General features: G+C 38.8%; 1 protein-coding gene across 2 annotated transcripts in view; it reads right to left on the bottom strand.

The window, feature by feature from the left end:
* Nucleotides 1-18,681, bottom strand: part of PPP1CB (protein phosphatase 1 catalytic subunit beta) — a 41,606-nt gene extending 22,925 nt beyond the window's left edge. The window contains exons 1-2 of one of the 2 annotated variants that reach the window (XM_035000827.1): nucleotides 18,590-18,681; nucleotides 18,234-18,373 (exon numbers count right to left, since the gene is read on the bottom strand). In XM_035000827.1, coding sequence (XP_034856718.1) covers nucleotides 18,234-18,285 — 52 coding nt within the window. In that variant the 5' untranslated portion in view covers nucleotides 18,286-18,373; nucleotides 18,590-18,681. Of the gene's footprint in view, nucleotides 1-18,233; nucleotides 18,512-18,589 lie in introns of those variants that run through there. The other variant, XM_035000826.1, reaches the window with a different exon arrangement.
* Nucleotides 18,682-20,415: the final 1,734 nt, after the last annotated feature.

Below are 20,415 nucleotides of genomic sequence, written 5' to 3'. Positions count from 1 at the left end.
GGGCATTTACTCAATAAATCCAGGGCAGGGACGCCTGGGTGGCTCAGTTGGTTAAGTGTCTGCCTTCGGCTCAGGTCATGATCCCAGGGTCCTGGGATTGAGTCCCACATGAGGCTCCTCGCTCAGCGGGGACCCTGTTTCTCCCCCTGCTTGTGCACTCCATGACAAATAAAATCTTTAAAAAATATATTTTAAAAAGAAAAAGTAATCACCATCCACAGGCAAGATACAGAATACTTCCAGCAGCCCTGAAGGTTCCCTTATACCCTTGACCATACAATAATAATGCCCAAGGTTAGTATTCTTACCTTCTCAGTATGATTAATCTGATCCATTTTTGAATTTTGGATAAATAGAAATATACAGTATATACTCTTTTGCTCATTGAAATCTATCCATTTATTGTGTTCAGCAGCCACCTGAAGTATTGCATTGTATCAAACACCATACTGCATCTACCCATTCTATTGAGTCACTTCCACTTTGGCGCTATTACAAATGCTCATGAATATTTGCATACATTTCTCTTGGGTATATATAAAATATAGGAGAATTGCTGGGTCATAGGGAAGGCTCGGCTTAAGAAGCTGATATAGCGGGGCGCCTGGGTGGCTCAGTCGTTAAGCGTCTGCCTTCGGCTCAGGTCATGATCCCAGGGTCCTGGGATCGAGCCCTGCATTGGGCTCCCTGCTCAGCCGGAAGCCTGCTTCTCCCTCTCCCACTCCCCCTGCTTGTGTTCCCTCTCTCGCTGTGTCTCTCTCTGTCAAATAAATCAATAAAATCTTTAAAAAAAAAAAAAAAAAAGCTGATATAGCCAGTTTCCCAAAGTGGTTATACCAATTTATAATCCACCAACAATGTTGCTTCACATCTTTACCAAAAGTGGGTATTATTAGTCTTAAATTTTAGCCGTTTCATTGGGTGAATGGTAGTATTCAATGAGATTTTAATTTGCTTTACCCTGATAACTAATGTTGAGTATCTTTTCATATGCTTAATAGGCCACTTGGAAATGCTTTTTTATGAAGTTCATTTGGACTGTCTTGTAAAAAACTGATCTGTAGAAATTCTTTATATATATCCCAAATGAATCTTCACGGTGTTTTACATCTTGTTCAAGAAATTTTTGCCTCCTCTAAAGGTATTGCCTTACGTTTCCTTCTAGATTCTTTACTGTTTTCACCTATATTATTTGATAATTCATCTTAATTTTGTGTCTGGTTTGAGGTAAAGGTCAAGTTTCATTTTTACCCACACAGATATCCAACTGATTTAGCACCCTTTTGTAAAGGCCACCTTTTCTCCAAAGAATTCCAGGGGTAGTGTTGTAGAAAAATTAGGTGACCATACATAAATGGGTCTATTTCTGGAAATTCCATATAATCCCATTAACCTGTTTATTTTTACATCAGTACTACACTGTCTTAATTACTGTAGCTTTTTATAAAGTCTTGGTATCTGGTAATACAAGCATTCCAACTTTGTTAAGATTGCCTTTGCTAATCTAGGTCCTTTTACATTTTCAAATATGTTTTAAAATTGGCTTTTCCATTTCCCCACACCCCAACTTGTGAGAGTTTTAATTGGGAATGAGTATAGTCCAGGGAGAATTACCTTAACAATTTTGAGTTTTCCAATCTATAAACATGATCTCTCTCCTTTTATGTAGGTTGTCATTTGTTTCTCTCAGTAATGCTTTGTAGAGTTTATGTGGCACATTTTCATTAAATTGAGGGGGCATTGCTTTGTAAACCTGTTTTCTTATTTCATTTTCCAATTGTTTGATGTTAGTATACAAAAATATCATTGATTTTTGAATACTGACTTTGTTTCCTATTCTAACAGTCTGAAGATCCCTTTGGATTTTCCAAGTATACAATCATATCATCTGTGAAGAAAGTTTTACCTCTTTTCCAATTTTTGTATCTTTTACTTTTCACTGAATTGGTTAGGACCTCCATGACAATGTTGAAAAAACTGTGCTAATGGTCTTCCTTGTCTTGTTCTTGAACTCAGAGAAAAAAGCATTCAATATTTCAGCATTATGATAGCTATAGTTTTGTACATACTCACCTAGTTTGCTAAGAATTTTTTATCCTGAAGAGTGCTAAAATTTATCAAATATATATATATCTCATATATTGAGATAATCATATAATCCCATCCTACTCTGTTACTATGATTTATACTGAGTATTCAGCTTCCCTTGGATTCCAAGAATAAACCCCACCAAATTAGGACATTATCTTTCTTATTGTAAGATTCAATTTACTAATAATTTGCTCATGATTTCTGTGGCTATATTTATGAGAGATATTGGCTGGTAATTTCCTTTCCTTGCTATCTGTCAGATTTGCATATTAGGGTTGTGCTGACTTCAAAAAAAAAAGTTGGGTAGTGTTCTGTCTTTTTCTGTTTTCTTTGAGAGACTGTGTAAAATTGGCCTAATTTCTTTAAATGTTTAGGTCAGCAGTGAAACCAAATGGGCATGGAATTTTCTTTTTGAGAAGTATTTCAAGTACAAATTAATTTTAACATATATAAGACTATTCAGATTTTCTATTCCTTGTGTCAGTTTTGCCAAAATGAGTTTCTCATCTAAACTATAAAATTTATTAGCATTATTTACAAAATCTTATTGTCCTTTAAAATACATATGTATAGCTTTTCTCTGAACCACTTGAGAATAGACTGTATACATCGTGCTCACTTATGAGTATATTATTTCCTAAGAATATTCTCATATATAGCACAGTATAAGTTATCAGATTCAGGGAATTTAACACTGATATAAATCTTTAATGTGAAGAATATACTACAATTTTAATAAGTCTTTTTTTTTAAGATTTTATTTCTTTGACAGAGGGAGACACAGCGAGAGAGGGAACACAAGCAGGGGGAGTGGGAGAGGGAGAAGCAGGCTTCCCGCTGAGCAGGGAGCTCAATGCGGGGCTCAATCCCAGGACCCTGGGATCATGACCCGAGCCGAAGGCAGACACTTAACCACTGAGCCACCCAGGCACCCCTAATAATTGTATTAATCACGTCCTTTATAGCATTTTCTTCTGCTCTCATACAGAATTCAAGCCAGGATTATATTATTGCTTTTATCTGTTCCACTTCTTTAGTCTCCATTACTAGTCATGTCTCCTGTATCTTTTTTGATATTGGTAATTTGTTTTCTATTTTGTACATTATTAGTATTTCTAGGGGGTTTTTCATTTTATTAATCTTTTCAACTACTTTATTTTAAAAAATTATACATTTGCTTTTTGATTTCTGTTCTTATCTTTATTATATCTTGTATCTTTCCTTCTACTTTTTGGGGGTTTATAATTTGCTTATTCTTCTATTGTCCTGAAATAGAAGTTTAATGTTCAGACTCCCCCCATATATATTTAAAGCTATACATATCCCTCTAAGCATTGCTTTTTGCTGCAATTACACAAACTTGACACGTATTTCATTATTATTCAGGTCAACATATTTTATAATTTTTACTGCTATTTCCTCGTTAGCCAATTAAGATATATAAAAATACACCGCTTATTTCTAAATATTTGAGAATTTTCCAGTTATCTGCTACTGGTTTCTAGTTTATCATTACTGAAGTCAGAGAATCCGAGACCTCGTTTCTTTCAAATTCACTGAGATATGCTTTATGATACATCATATGGCATATTTTAGTAAATGTTCCATACATATTTGAAAAGTGTATACATCCTGTAGTTGTTGGGTAAAGTGCCCCGTGTGTGTCAATTAGGTCAAGTTTACTGTGATGTTTAAATCTTCTAGATCCTTGCTGATTTTTTTCTTCTGTTAGTTACTAAGAAAGGTGCATTAATTCATCTACATGGTTGTGGTTTTGTCTATTTTAACCTTTTGGTTTTTTCAACTTTTCCTTTTGTTTTAGATCTATAATATTAAATACCTAAAAAATTTAAGATTTGTTATATCTTCCTGTTGAATTCATCCTTTTAACATTAATCAATACCCTTCTTTACCTTTAGTGATACTTCTTGCCTTACCTACTATTTCTTACATATATAGCAATCAGGCTTCTTTTGGTTAATATGTATATGATGTATTTTTCCCATTCTTGTACTTAACTCACCTGTGCCCTTAAATTTAAAGTATGTCCCTTGTAAATAGTAGAGTTAGGTCTTCTGAGCTTTGTCTTGACTGTTTACTCCTTTCTTACTTACTGTAATTACTGACAAAGTTAAGTTCTACCATCCTGTCATTTGCTTTGTTATCACATGTTCTTCATTCCTTTATTTCTCTTTTCTTGCCTTTCTTTGGAATAATCAATTATCTTTAATTATTCCATTTTCTCTTCTATTAGCTTTTTAGTAACACATTCTTTTTCTTTTGGCAGTTACTCTAGAGATAACAAATGTTATTTTTGACTGAGTTATCACTTTCTAGCTTTTTGTTCTACAGTTGTCCTATATTGCTTCCACATATTTGAAACCCTACAAGCCATAACTATTATTTTAAATAGTATTAACTTATATTTACACATATTTATCCTTATTGTTGTTCATTTATTTCTGCAGTTCTGTTCTGGGATCATTTTCTTTCAACATGAACTTTAATATTTTCTAGGACCAGTCTAAATCAGTAAGTTTTCTCAGCTTTTGTGTCTTTATTTTGCCTTCACTTCTGAAGGACATGCTCACTGGATTTAGAATTCTAGGTTAGCATTCTTTCTTTTCTTTCAGCAGACTAAGAGGCTTTTCTGTTTTCTGGTATCTCTAGTTCCAGGTGATATATCAACCATCACTGTTCTCCTGAAGGTAATGACTTATTTCCTCTGGCAGCTTTTAAGATTTTCTTTTTCTTGATTTTTAGTGGTTAAGTCTATGATGGGTCTCAATATGGTCTTATTTGTATTTTTCCTACCTGGAATCCACTGAGCTTTAATCTGTTTTGGTATCTTTCTCAGTTTTGGAAAATCATTGGTCAACATTACCTCCAGCCCCTATCTCCTTTCCTTCTGGGACTCCCATTATGTATGTTAAGCCTTTCGACTGTCTCCTGCTTTATTTCCTCTCCATATTTTTCTCAGCACTGCGTAATTTCTAAACAACTTTTTTTTTTTCCTAGCTTACTTCTCTTTGTTTCTAATGTGCTAGTAAGCCCAACTCTCAAATTCTCATTTTTAATGTATTGTTTTAGTTGTAAAGTTTTCAGGTCTCTGATAAAATTTTCCATCACTTATCTTGAACATATTAAATCAGTTACAGTCTCTCTGTGTTAATTTGAATATCTGAATTATCTATGGATTTGTTCCCTTTTTTCCTCTTGATTTTTGGTCAGTTAAGCCTACATTGTCCTGTAGCATTTTGCTGAATGAAATATCTGATTATGAATGAAAATTGTGTAAGTTGTAGATGACATCCTTCCTTTTAGCAGTTAGTAGGTAGAGTGACAGTGACTTACATTTTCTTGAGAGCTGTGGTCTACTTCAGTTTTGCTCTCAATCTTAGGGAGTGGCCATGATGGAGTACCAATGGAAAACTCAAGAGTGTAATACAGCCCCTCTAACTTAGCAGTCTTCAACTTTTGCCTCTCTGGCACTAGGGTGTTGCTGGAATCTCTGCTCGGAATTTTAGCTTTCCAGGCACTGTTTTCTTCTGGGTTTCTTTGAATCTTCTCTTGCACGTGTGTCCTTAAAAGTCAGTCAATGACTTTAGGGGGACCTGACTACAGATTTTGGGTTTAGAGTCTATGTGGTTCTCTCCTCTTTTGGATTTAAGTTTCAACTGTTTTAATGGCCTCAGATGTGTACCTCTCCTCTGGTCCAGTAAAACTGCCACTTTTTGTTTGGGATCTATTCCCCTATACCTCCAGGAAAAAAGCCAGAGTGATTGGTGAGCTTACTGGTGCTTCCCTTTTCTCAAAGATCAAAACCCTCAAACATTTCCTGTGTTGGTTGCTCAAGTAATTATAGAAAAGGACATAAAATATGATTATTGGCCACACATTAGATTCAGATGATTACATATAAAGAAATTTGAAGAATACCTTGGCAAAGGCCTAGACACTATAGGCCCTAACCCCGTATTTTACCAGTCCTGAATGAATGAGTCACACAATTTTGGTGGGAGCATCAAAACCTCTTCCTCCTGATAGGTAATCTTTCTGCACAATCACGTCTACATCAGGAAAGGGGGAAAACATGAAGATCTGAGGATCAAATCTGGCCCAATGCCTGGTTTTGTGAATTGTTATTTTTTTTTAAATGGGGGAAAAAAGACATAAAAATTATGTAACATTTCAGTGTCCATATATAGTGTTTTACTGGAACACAACTACTCTTTTTTTTTTCTTCCTCCCACCCTCATTACGTATTATCTTTGGGCACTTTCACCATACAGTGGCAAAGCACATTAGTTGCAGGGAGACGGGGAGCACTCCCCCACTTCACACTGCTTCTTATGGTACTACAAATTGCAGAGATACAGTTATAACTCAACAGTGTCTTGAGTGTCATGCTTGTTGCTATACTGCAACATTTTACTTTTACTACAGTACATACTCATCATGTCAAAGCAGAAAAACAGAATGCAAATGTTACACTTTTAAAGCACAGTGGAGTGTGGATTATTTTGTTACTGAATTAGATGGCTAGGCATTGTATTTGTAACATTACAGCTGTGCTTAAAATATATATATTATATATATTTTTTCACATTACCAGACTAAGCACTCATCACAACATTCCCATTTGACCAGAAAGCAAGTCAAAAAAATTAAAAAATTTTAAATGGAGTAGAATTTCTTCACAAAAATAAAAATGAGACTGCAACCAAAGTTAAGTTTCTAAGTGGCTCATGTTTTAGCAAGAGAGAAAAGCCATTTTACTAATGGTGAGTTAATGAAATCATGTTTGATTGGAAAAGCCAAAGAAATATGTCCCAAGACAATAAACTTGTTTAAGATTATTAACCTTTCTGTAAAAACAGTTCTTTTTTTTTTTAAAGATTTTATTTATTTATTTGAGAGAGAGAATGAGAGACAGAGAGCACGAGAGGGAAGAGGGCAGAGGGAGAAGCAGACTCCCTGCTGAGCAGGGAGCCCCATGCGGGCCTCGATCCAGGGACTCCAGGATCATGACCTGAGCCGAAGGCAGTCGCTTAACCAACTGAGCCACCCCAGGCGCCCTGTAAAAACAGTTCTTGAAGTGTTGAGGACAATGAAAGCAACATCAATAATCAGTCAAAAAAAACCCCAACAAATGATTTTGAGTGGTTTTCCTTGGCTCTTGGTGAGTTCACAGACATTACCAATACTCAGCTGTTGCTTATTTGGGAGCCAATACTTCATTAAGTGACTGGAGAGTTAGCCTCTATGAATTGTCTATGTGGAACTACAGGCAAAAATTCAGTCGGTTAAGTGTCTGCCTTTGGCTCGGGTCATGATCCCAGGGTCCTGGGATCGAGTCCTACATCAGGCTCCTTGCTCAGTGGAGAGCCTGCTTCTCCCTCTGTCTGAGACTCCCCTCCCCCCCGGCTTGTGCTCTCTCTTGCTAACAAATAAATAAAATCTTAAAAAAAGTTAAAGAAATATTTTCAAGAAGCTTTTGAGAAAAACAAAACAAAAAGTGATGGTGGCAAAAATACACATGGAACACAACAAAAAACCCAGTTGGACAATTTTATAAAACTTATAAAATTTTAAGGTGTTTATAGCCTATGAAGCAACTGCTCAGCAGAAAGACATTTTATTTTTTAGTTTTTTGGGGGTGGGGAGGGGCAGAGGGCGAAGGAGAGAGAATCTTAAGCAGGCTCCTAGTCCAGTGCAGGGCTGGGATCTCATGACCCTGAGATCATTACCTCAGCCAAAATCGACTTAATTTAATGAGCCATCCAATTTAATGAGCCACGCACGTGCCCCAACAGATTTTTTTTTAAAGATTTTATTTATTTATTTATTTGACAGAGAGACACACAGCGAGAGAGGGAACACAAGCAGGGGGAGTGGGAGAGGGAGAAGCAGGCTTCCCGCCGAGAGGAGAGCCCGACGCGGGGTTTGATCCCAGGACCCCGGGATCATGACCTCAGCCGAAGGCAGACGCTTAACGACTGAGCCACCCAGGCGCCCCAACAGAAAGATATTTTAATCTATGATGTATTGTTGAACCCGTGGTATCACTAGTGAATGTCATTAGTGTTCATGAACTTAACCATTGTCAGTTCCATGGATATTTGTCAGAAATAAAAGCTGAATATCTTGAATTGCCCTACCACACAGCAGTATGATGGCCTAGTAGTGATAGTTTTATTGTGATTTTTTTGAGCTCAGGGCAAATTTTCCGAATGACAATAATCACTATCACTACTACGGGGAGTTTTATAAATTAAGATTTTGCTGCAAACCTGATAGTGTTTCCTAATGATTCAATCTAAAATTGTAAGGCAAAAAATACTTAACACACGAAAGGTATACTATGGTAAGTCATTCTGATAACTAATGTTGCTTGAATCGCAAGCAAATATCAAAGCTGCTTTATACACTCCCAGGGCTGTCAAAAGTTAAAACAAGATCTTCATTTCCTCACAGATTTGCATTGGATATATTTTCTAAGCTCAAACCACAGTTCCACAACATTCTTTAGATCTCAGTGCTAGTGCAAAATACATCAAAATCTACTTAACTGTGTAGTTGAGGAGCTTCCACCTAGCCCTCTACTGGAATTGGTTCGTGTGCAATGTGATGACATGCTAAAAGGGAAATATCAAGAAAGGAGTAATAGAATTCTATAAATGCTTTCCAAATGATGACTAAAATCATTAACTAAAATCATATGCTTGTGGATTGATACCAGTATTTGGCAGTACCGATCTGTGTTAAAAGATACCTTCCAAGATGAAATACAGAAGATCTCATTACAGATCAGCATTAACAGATGAACACTTGCAATCGAACCTCAATTAAACAAAATGTTATCTTCTCCCAAAAGAAATCCCCCCCTCCTATCATTAAACAAATTGTACTCACTTGTTATATTTCAAATTTCATATTCACATAAAAACTTTTTCAATGCAGGTTTGTCTTTTAAGTTACAAATGGTATGTGAAATATAGGTTTTTATGTGTATTTTGTGTATACTAAATTTTGTTTCAATAACCATCTGCTGGGTGCCTGGGTGGCTCAGTTGGTTAAGCGACTGCCTTCAGCTCAGGTCATGATCCTGGAGTCCCGGGATTGAGTCCCACATCAGGCTCCCTGCTCAGCAGGGAGTCTGCTTCTGACCCTCCTCCCTCTCATGCTCTCTGTCTCTCATTCTCTCTCTCTCGCAAATAAAAAAAAAAAATAACCATCTGCTATTTTCTCCAGCAAGTTCTTACTAATAACTGCCTTCTCTGAAGTAGAAAGGATGCCAAGAAAAAAGCAACCCCACTACTACCTATCATGTTTGCCCCATGAAATCTTAGTAATCTTCATGAACCTTTAATATTTTAATTCACACTCTATCGTGCCCCCCAATTCACTCAAGTTTACATATAAATAGCAAAGTTAACTTAAATCCAGACTTCCTAAGTTTCCTAATTTTTTTTCCTGTAGAATGAAATAGCAATTTCTCCATATTTAGCACATAAGTCTCCCTTTAAGCCACAAAAAAAAGGAAAGGTAAAATTTTTACAAGTGGCTTAAATGTGGAATTTGGGTTTTAAGTGAATGAATTAGGCAGCTGTCATAATTTCAATTTATCTTAAGTCTGCTGATAGGAATAATTAATGTGGCCTTCAGGAGCTCTGTGCAATACCTCAAACCGTAATACTGTGTATATACATGAACATATTTTTCTGAGAAGGCCTATGGCTTTCATGAATTCTCCATGGGGCCTGTGAATAACTGTAAGTTAAAAAGGGATTCCAGATACACTGGTAAACAAATAATGAGAAAAGAGGAAAGAAGAAAAGTAACAGATACAGGTGAGAGCCAGATGTTTCAGGAACAGAGGAAGTGTGCCCTAGCTCTATGGGACCAAAGTGGGATCCCCTTTCCACTATGTTGACATCTGCACAGTACAAGAGCAATGGTGGGCAAAACTGCGAGCACCTGAGCACAAACCAAAGCAGTGGTTTGTGGCCGAACTGTACTGCTAGTCACTGATGGCATTCGCTGCCGTGCACGTACAGAGAAACACAAAAAGTCCAGTTTCACTTAAGAATGCCCTCGAGTAGTAAAAACAATCAATTTTATTAAATCTCCACCACTCAGTATGTCTTTTTAATATTTTGTATAATGAAATGGAAAGTATCCATGAAGCATTTCTGCTGCATACTGAAGTGCAATGGCTGTCTTCAAGAAAAGCATTCATGTGACCGTTTTAAACAGTTTCAAGCCGATCTAGCCACACTTTTCACAGAACATCTTTTTTACTGTAAAGCACAACTGACAAACTATTTACACTTAGGTATTTAACAGATACTCTTGAAAATGAACAAAGTGAGTCTGTCATTTCAAGGAAAACAAGTGACAGCATTTGTGCTAATGATAAAACCCAAGCTTTCAAGTGAAAATTAAAATTCTGGAAACCTTGTATTTAACACCATGAATTTGACAGGTTCTGATATCTTGTTGTAGACTTAACAAATATGATTTTTTAATATTGTGTAAGATGTGTCAACATTTGAACATCGGCATAACTTGGTTTAGCTGATGTTTTCCAAATGACCAGTGCATGTTACAGAGAATGTGTAAGATACATTTAAAGTGCAAGATCAATGGATTTTCATGTAAAGTAACAAAAAAAAACTACACTGATATTTCAGATTCCACATTACAACTAAGTTTAAGAAATTACTTGTTGATGGGCGCCTGGGTTGCTCAGTTGGTTAAGCGACTGCCTTCGGCTCAGGTCATGATCCTGGAGTCCCGGGATCGAGTCCCGCATCGGGCTCCCTGCTCGGCAGGGAGTCTGCTTCTCCCTCTGACCCTCCTCCCTCTCATGCTCTCTGTCTCTCATTCTCTCTGTCTCAAATAAAATAAATAAAATCTTTAAAAAAAAAAAAAAAGAAAGAAATTACTTGTTGATTTTTGGTATAACATTAAAGAATATCCACAATGATCTAAAAAGACTATTAAAATACTCCTTCATTTTCCAATTACGTATCTGTATGATTAACTTCTATAAAACCAGACGTTAGAGAGATTTACTTATCACTATTTTTGTTGTTTCAGAAACCATTATTTATGTTAACATGTAATGGGTTATCTTCAAATGAATTAAAAAGAGGTATTTTAACATTGTTTTATTTTTAATACAGTACTAATAACTCACATAAACAAAAGCTCTTGTCCTCCATTCTTATTTTATTTATTTATTTATTAAAGATTTTATTTATTTACTGACAGAGAGACACAGCGAGAGAGGGAACACAAGTAGGGGGGAGTGGGAGAGGGAGAAGCAGGCTTCCTGCGGATCAGGGAGCCCAATATGGGGCTCGATCCCAGGACCCTGGGATGACCTGAGCTGAAAGCAGACACTTAACCGACTGAGCCACCCAGGCACCCCATTCTTTTTAGTAGTATAAAGTGGTCCCAGGACTCAAACAGTTTGGAACCCACTGCTCTAGTCCCTAGCCAAAAGAAGGCATACAACAAATCTCCTTAAATTACCTTTCACCGTGTTCTGCCTAGAAATATCTCTGTCCCTCAACACCAACACTAATATGCCAAACCAGACTACAAACTCTGGATGATGGAAATAGGAAAGAAATGTTTTACACATACATACACATATATGAGGAAAGTGGTTGTATGCAATTAACACAATGTAGAGGTCCCAATATATGTTAGATCCTCACAAGGAATGGCCTTCTCAAAAATTACTATGGGGAGTGTTCAGGGCTCAGCAGCATAAAAAGTCCTCTATTTTCTCAGTTCAGGTTTATACTAAACAGTAACAGCAGCTAACATTTTCTTTTATTATGTATCAAGAATTGTTCAAAGTGTTTTATCTGTTCAATCTCTACAGATACATTATGAAGTAGATACTTAGTATCATCCCCAATATGCAGAAGAAAGTAGGCCAGGGCTGAAATTAAAATACATGCAGAACCTGTACCCTAAACCAGTATAAATATGGCCTCCCACTGTATCAATACTGATGTATCTTTTTTTTTTTATTCTTATGTTAATCCCCATATATTACATCATTCAATACTGATGTATCTTGAGCAAATACGTAACAGTAAACATCTGATTATCATTCAGGATTAGCTACTGCAGTTAAGGCTTATTTCATAAAATACATTCCTTACTGTCACTATATAATTTAGATCTTCCTCTCACTCAGAAGCCTGGTCATTTTCTCTGATTACTTTGGCTCAATTATTTGATAAATATTCAAATAACATAGTTGAAACCTACTAATACCTATGAAGTTTCCTTCTCAATTTACTAACTGAAATAAAAGTCATTATAACCGTGAAATATAACATTAAAGAAAGCTATATAATAGATGTCCTTAAACTTATTTTATTATGAAAATTAACTTTTGATTTTTCTCAATCTTGAAAATAGGAGGTAAAACTAGGGGAAAAGTTAAAGTGGTGTTAGACAAATACTCAAAGCAAGAAAATGCTTTGGTCAACCTTTGACTAGAAGGGAACTTCGGGATATTCTGATGAACATTCTGGGGATGAAATTCCTTTACAGTGAGGGGCGCCTGGGTGGCTCAGTCGATTAAGTGTCTGCCTTCGGCTCAGGTCATGATTCCCAGGGTCCTGGGATCGAGCCCCGCATCGGGCTCTGCATTCAGCGGAGAGCCTGCTTCTGCCTGCTGCTTTGTCTACTTGTGCTCTCTGTCAAGTAAATAAATAAAATCTTAAAAAAAAAAAAAAAAATTCCTTTACAGTGAAATAAACTGTGTCAAAACCTCTAAATTACACAGTGTTGGCACATACCAGGATCCAAAGGCAATGTTGCCACTATTACATAAAGACCTCTTACTTGTCCTTGCACAGATGCAGGTAAATATGGGAAGGCAGAAAGAGCCTTGAGGCCAGGGATTTTCAGGAAACATATATATACCCTCATAAATCACTCTGCTACACATGTGAATAGAAGCAGAATAAAGGACAATTGCCACTGTCCTTTTACTAATTTTTCTACTGCATTACAAAAGTACCCACCTAGACCAGGGACTGAATTCCTCCATTACTGGGAAAAGACTGGCTACTGGTTATTTATACTTACTTAACTTCAGAATGAGTTTCTGCATTTTTAGTCTTCTACCTCTAATTGAAGAATAGACTACTTCCACTAAAGCATTTTTAATTTTATCTAACAGATGGAAAGTCTCTGTCGTATGGTGTATTTCAGAGAATGAGGTGTAAAAAAAAATTGCATTCCACCTACTAATAACCAAGACTTCAAAGGTAATCCAATTCAATCCTGGAGAAAGGTAGAGGTTGTACAAGAAAAGAGATGTGACTCTGATCACTTTCTCCTTCCTATATTCACTGATCCTCTATTTTCCCAGGAAAAATAAGCCTTGAAATGGCTATTTACAGCTGCTAGAAGGGCAGTGACTGCTGTGTGAGGGTATAAATTTGTATCCACTCAAAATTAAATTCTAGAAAATTCAACTGGGAATTCCCATCACCCACACCACACCACTGCTAAACCTACTGCATTTACAGACCATTTCTTCTCTTTGCATCCCTATATCCCAAGTCTTCCAGGATAACCTTTGTTTCAGAAATACTTAATGATTTCAGTTATTATTTCTAGATATATCGACATATATACCAATATTATTTTACCTCTGGTAAAACTGAGAACACATGCCCCCGGAATGAACACCGTTAAATAGTAAACATGGAAAATAAGATAATAGAGGGAAAACAGCCTACTAGATACAATTTGCAATCTTCCCCATTAATCCTAAATCTTAATATTTAACCCTGTCTCTGGATTCAGATGTAAACAGATTTCTAAATCCCAATGAATTCTAATCTTGGATTTAAATATTTACCAAAAAAGCTCCAGCTCTGCATTCATATAACAAAACAGAAACACTTCTGGACTACTTCAAACTTTTTCTCTCCTTAGTGGAATGAATTAACAGGAAAACAAACCTAATTTCTGAATCAGTTAAAAAATGTACCACCTTTATATATCCTCTACCTTCTCCTCCAGGAAGAGGCAAGAGAAGAGAGAAAGCATCCCTCAGATGATCTTCCCTACTCCCCAACCTGCTCTTTTCTAACAGACTGGCCTTGGATCTATACACAACACCTTCCCTGTGGAAGCTGAGGTTGCCAGGAGCAGCTAGACTAGCACTTCCTTTAAACCTGCCTAAACCTTTAAACCGCCTAAACTTTAGACTTCTGGATCATAATTAAACAATTTAAATGGGGGGGGGGGGAGGCTTTGAACAGTCTGGCAGTTCCTCAAAAGGTAAACATACAGACTTACTGTATGACCCAACAATTCCATTCCTAGCTGTATACCCAGAGAAGTGCCCACACAAAAACTTGTACATGAATGTTTATAGCGGTGTTATTCACAATAGTCAAAAAGGGGAAACAACTCTAATATCCACCAAGTGATGAATAAATAAAAAGTGGTATATTCATACAGTGGAATATCATTCATCCACAAAAGGAATGAAATACTGAGACATGACACAATATGGATGAATTTTTAAAACATCAGAAGAAGCCAATCACAAGAGACCACATATTACATGTTTTCATTTATATGAAATGTCTAGAACAGGCAGAATCCATAGAGACACAGAAACAATAGTGGTTGCCTAGTGCTGGGAGAGGGCTGAAAGAAAAAAAGGAGTGTTGGCTAATGGCAACAGGATTGTTTGAGGGTGGTGGTGGTGAAAATGTTCTAAAACTGATTGTGGTGATGGCCGCACAACTGTGAATATACTAAAAACCATTTAATTATACACTTCAAATAGGTGAATTACACATACCTCAATAAAACTTTTATTTAAAGAGAGCTTTAATGTGGCTTTATTAATCTATTTCATTTTTCAAATCCATTCCTTTTTTAACCTTCAAAAGGACATATAAGAAAGCTTCCTATTTGCTTAGTCTGTCTCAGCCTAACTGAATTTTTAGAGTACATGATCCACAAGAAAGGAAATGATCACAGTTCCACAAATTCAGACATAATACACACACAGTATATACACATATAATATACATAATAAAATACACAATATATATAATAGGCATGTGTTAATTATCAACTGGTAAAGCTGAGTTTTTAAACACCTGGATCAAGTCTGGTTGGGAACAGAGCTAGTGGGAAGCAGTTTCTCATCCTATCCTCTTTCCAAACACATCAATCTTCATTCCATTTCACCTCCTCCCAAAATAAACACATTTATAATTTGAATAAAGTTTGCAAGGTGATTATGCTATACTCCCGCTGCCATCCTAACTCCTTTTGGAACTAGTGATCAAAGCAAAAAGCTTTCACTGGGTTTTCCAGAACACCCATAGGAACTAGATTTAATTTATACAATCAGTCAAGAGCACTACTATAAGCCACAAGAATGTGGTAACAGGGTCACTACAGGGGATAGCGTGGCAGGCATCTTTGGCTTTTAGTTCCAAGTAAAACTTAACCCAATATACTGGAGGAATATGCATTATTCACACAATAAATCAGTATAGTGTTTTGCATTAAATAACAAATTTTTTAAAATGTTCTAAAGGCACTTTGAAATTATCATTAACCACATGCCCACTCAAAGAAAAAACACAAAGCAACTCATAAGATATAGTTACTAAAAGTGTTACAGCTGATTGGCAATTTGATATAATAAAAAAAAGTCAAGAACATGTTTTGGAATCACAATTAACATTTTAAAATGAGATGAAGTCCTGCTGATGTTTTCCCCTAATGTAGAGACATTCTGACCAAATTTTAACTTTTATGTTCATTTAATACTTAAAAAAAAAAATCTAACTGTAGCTATTCTGCTAGGCAGCTTTACAAAATACCATCATTTGAATCTGAGTTAAATTTAATGAGCAAGTAACATCACTGAAAACCAAGGCAGACAAAACAATTTTTATTTGAAGACTACAAATAATTACTTTTTAGAAAATCCAAGTCTGTTCTGGATGTCTTTGAATAGGTCTAGATTTTGGAAGTGGAAAAGAAAAGGAGCCTGCAGACCCAAGGAGGTACTGTCAAACTAAATATACTTCTGGGATTAAGAAGCAAGTAATGAAACTCTACTGATGGGAATGTGTTGAATATATGAACCAAGAGGAGGCTGGAAAAGCCCAGAAATCACTTTAGACTGGCGGCTCCTTTTGTTTTCTTTTTGGATTCCTGGTGACTAGCATAAAGCAGGTCAATAAATGCTTGCTAATCTAAAAGGGGAAAATGTCTAAACTACGTTTCTCACCAAAAAAAAAAAAAAAAGGGTGGGAGGAGAAACAGTATCCAAAGCCAGAACCAAACATTTAATCTGAATTCACAAAACTAATGGAATCACTCAGCCTATCTTTCTCCCTCCATATCTTCCTTCCAATAAACTTAACAAGCCACTAGTGAAGTTTCTGTCATTAAAAAAAAAAAGTACATCTAACTTAAAAAATTCAAGATCAAACATTTAAAAACACATAAATCTACTGTTTTATGCCTATAAAGTATTCATATATGTTAACTGTATGAAAAATAGAAGGGAAGAAGTTGAGATACAAACATCAGGTTTTTAAAATACTTAAATTTACAAATCAAGTCTGGATTTCCCCCAAAAGTTAATGAGACATCAAAATTTTTAAGTAGTTTTATTTCCCTCTTGAAACAATGCACAATTACAAAACACAGTATTTTTTCAAAGTAAATATCTCAAAGACCCAGCAAGATGTTCACATCTGTTAAAGTCTACCAAGTCTTAAGCAGTGAACACTGACTACAGGCACCAGGGGGCCTCGCAGGAATAACTTGATATTAGTAAAGGAAAAGGTAAGTAAGTTTCTGGTAAAACTTTGCTTCTTATTCAGTCTTAAGACTGCTGGGAGGCTTTCACATCTGGAGCAAATAAACTGTAGTTTGTTACACAACGGGGACACACAGAACTGATGAGATACCGACACATCGACTGAAAAAAAGGAACTAGCCCGCCATCCCCCCAATACAATCTTCTTTGATTATTTCCCAAATGTAAGTATACACTGCGCTTCATTGTTGTAAAGAGTTACCTTCAGGTAATCTGAAAGCAAATAATAAGTTAGTGCATATGCACTCCGACGTTTCCAACAGAGAAGACTAAATTTTCTTAAAGGCTTATTTTCTTTTCTACACATTCACAAAGCAGTTAGTGGTGACGCAAATTTTAGGGTAAAGGGATTCACTGGCCGAAGACTACGATTAACTCTGAATATTATCCTGGCCTCTCTCTCTCTCTTCCCTTTCCCTCAATCCCCCAACCCAACCTAAAACTGTTCAATAAAAACAGAAGGACCCGGAAACTTCAAAAGCCGCAAAGACTTGTAAATGCCTTTTAAACACAAGAGAGGCTTCACAACAGACCTTCTTCTAAGTTTGTGCAGAAATTAAATTCTGCTCAAACCTGTTAAACTCTAACCCGAAAGCTAATCCCGTCAGCAAACGCGTCTACATATTTCTTTCTTGAGTGCATCTTCAGCTCGATCAAAGACCTCTGTTTTACTCTTTTTTTACCCAAATTTATTTCCAACAAATTGGAGGTTCTTAACTCCCGCTAATGTTAATCTCTCCTTAAACAGAGTTCGTCCCATAGCATCATGTAAAAATGCAGAAGAGATCCAACAACTGTCTCAACGGGAAGGTTTTTATAAAATTCACTCCCGGAACAAGAATCGGAGGCAGCCAAGGGCAATGCACAAAGAGAACAGAGAAGAAATACACGTTCCACGGACATACAATGCACAGAAGCTCGCATCCTCGCACCCTCCTTGGGAAGGGTCACCCAGCACCCTTGGGCTCCTCGCAGCCCCCGGCCGGCGCGACGCCGTGACGGTCCCCGGGGGTCCGCGGAGACCCTGCCCGCCGAGGACGGCCCCTCTCGCATTGCCTCCCACCGACCGTGTTCCCGGAGGCCGCTCCCCCCGGCCAAGCAGCCTCTTCGCTCCCTCCTCCGCGGCCGCCGCGGGGCCGGAACGGGGGTCCCCTCGGGTTTCGGCGGCGGAGGGGGAAGAAGGGCTGAAGGGGGCGCCCCCTCCCCGCCGCCGGCCGGGCCCCGCACTCACCCTCCAGCAGTCGGGTGATGAGACTGTCCACGTTCAGCTCCCCGTCCGCCATCTTGTCGGCACCAGACGCTCCTTCCCGGCAGCGGGAACAAGGGCTTCACGGCGGCGGAGGCTGCGGCGACCGCTCGGCGTTCCCTCACCTACAAGTCACGCGGCGTTTCGACCCCGGTTCCAACTCCCCCTTTTCCCCGGGCCCTCCCCCCACCCCCTCCCCGCCAAGTAGTGGAACGCGCGTACACTCGGAGGCACACACGATAAATAAATAAATAAACAAGTGGGGCCCCCACGAACCGGGCCGCGTCAGACCCAGCCGCCACCTCCTCCTCCTCGGCACCGCCCAACTCCGCAAAGCTCACCAGCGCCGCCGACGGCCCCACCCGCAGCGCCACTCACTGCACACCGCCCTTCCCCGCCACCGCGCCACGCAGCCCTCCGCGCAGACGCACGGCGCTCGCCTCCGCGGCCCACCCCCCCGCCACGGCCCTGGCCTTCCGCGCAATCGCACTGGGCTCGGTTCTCCCGCCGCTGCCGCCGTCGCTGCCTTCGCGCAGGTGCGTCGCCCTCCCTCGCCACTTCCACTGCGCCGAATCGCCGCGGCGGCGCAGGCGCCCCGAGGCTGGCGGGGTTCGCTGGGCTGGGGAAGTTCCCATTAGGCGGAGCCCGCGTGGGCAGCGCTGACCTTCCAGCTGCCCAGCTGCCCGGGTCGGGGCTCTCTGCCGGCAGCGTTGTTGGGCACTTCCCGCCTCGTTTTTCTTTTCTTGGCTTCCTTCCCTAGTTTTGCAAGCAATTCTTCATGTTTCCGTTAACCGGGAAACGTGGACTACATTACCCATGTTGGAAACCCAAGTTTACGTGTTTGGGAAGCCAGAAGGGGTTACTATGCTGGAAAAGTTTGACACTGCAAATAAGGGTTTTATACCCTATTGTTCCACAAGGCTAGTTGCCCAAGTGTCTGGATGAAATACGTTAAAGTGGGCTCTGGAACGGTCAGCAATAATATTTTACGTGGGTACTGCTCTCTACCTTCTGTATCCTGCTTCCACACATCTTGCATCTCCGTCCACTCTGTGCATACTATTTTCTCCCAGTGCTTTTTTGTTCAAAGCTCCATTATATTGCTTAATCATCCTGCCTTGTAATTGTTTATGCATTTGTCTCCTACACTGGACTGTAAGCTTCTACAAGGTAGACCCACCAATTATTTATTTGAGAAAGAGAGAGAGAGAGAAACAGCATGAGAGGGGATAGGGTCAGAGGGAGAAGCAGGCTCCCCGCCGAGCCGGGAGCCCGATGTGGGACTCGATGTGGGACTCGATCCCAGGACTCTGGGATCACGACCTGATGTGGGACTCGATCCCAGGACTCTGGGATCACGACCTGAGCCGAAGGCAGTCGCTTAACCAACTGAGCCACCCAGGCGCCCCCCGGTAGACCCACCAATTATCTGGCACACGGAAGAGGAGGACAAAGAAACATGGAAGTTCAGAAAGGTTGGTTGCCCAGCTGTTCTTTCCACCACATAGTTCTGCTTCTAGAAAGGCAGGAGGAAGAGTAGCCACGCGAACGATCTAGGGAAGTCAGAGTTTTTGGCCTGTTCTAAGAAAGCGGTCAGATCAAAGGTCTTTACTCATTCCTCAGGTGTTTGTCCAGAAACTCCGACAAGGTGCGTTCCCAAGCTCAAGGCAGTGCTTTTCCCACTCACACATCACGAATACTAGGTAACATTGAGATTCTTGTATATGCTCTGACACTGTTTTAAGTGTTCTACATTATCCTATTTAATCCTTAAACCAGCCCTATGAGGTAAGTACCATTCTCTCTACTTTGTAGACGCGATTAATTGAGGTACAGAATGATTAGATACGTAGCCCCAAATTACACAAGTAAGTAACAGATCTGGGATTCAAACCCAGGCATCTAGTGCCAGAGTTTGCACTCTTAACAACTGTGATATACTCCCTCTCAGTATATGTAAACTGAGATGCTTAAATATGCATGTGCTATCTCACAAACTTGGAAAGTAGAAACCATAGGGGTTTTTTTGGTTCGGTTTTGTTTTTTGTTTGTTTTTTTTGTTTGTTTGTTTGTTTGGAGGGCCAGGGAGGAAGCATTGTCCAATCAAGTGCTTTATAATGGCCCAGATGACTTACAGAGCTAGGATTTCCTTTTTTTTTTTTTTTTT

Source organism: Mirounga leonina, unplaced genomic scaffold (genome assembly GCF_011800145.1).
Source record: "Mirounga leonina isolate KUSES-001 unplaced genomic scaffold, KU_Mleo_1.0 Mir_125, whole genome shotgun sequence".
NCBI classification, from domain to species: domain Eukaryota; kingdom Metazoa; phylum Chordata; class Mammalia; order Carnivora; family Phocidae; genus Mirounga; species Mirounga leonina.
This window is presented reverse-complemented; position numbering and strand designations above follow the sequence as displayed.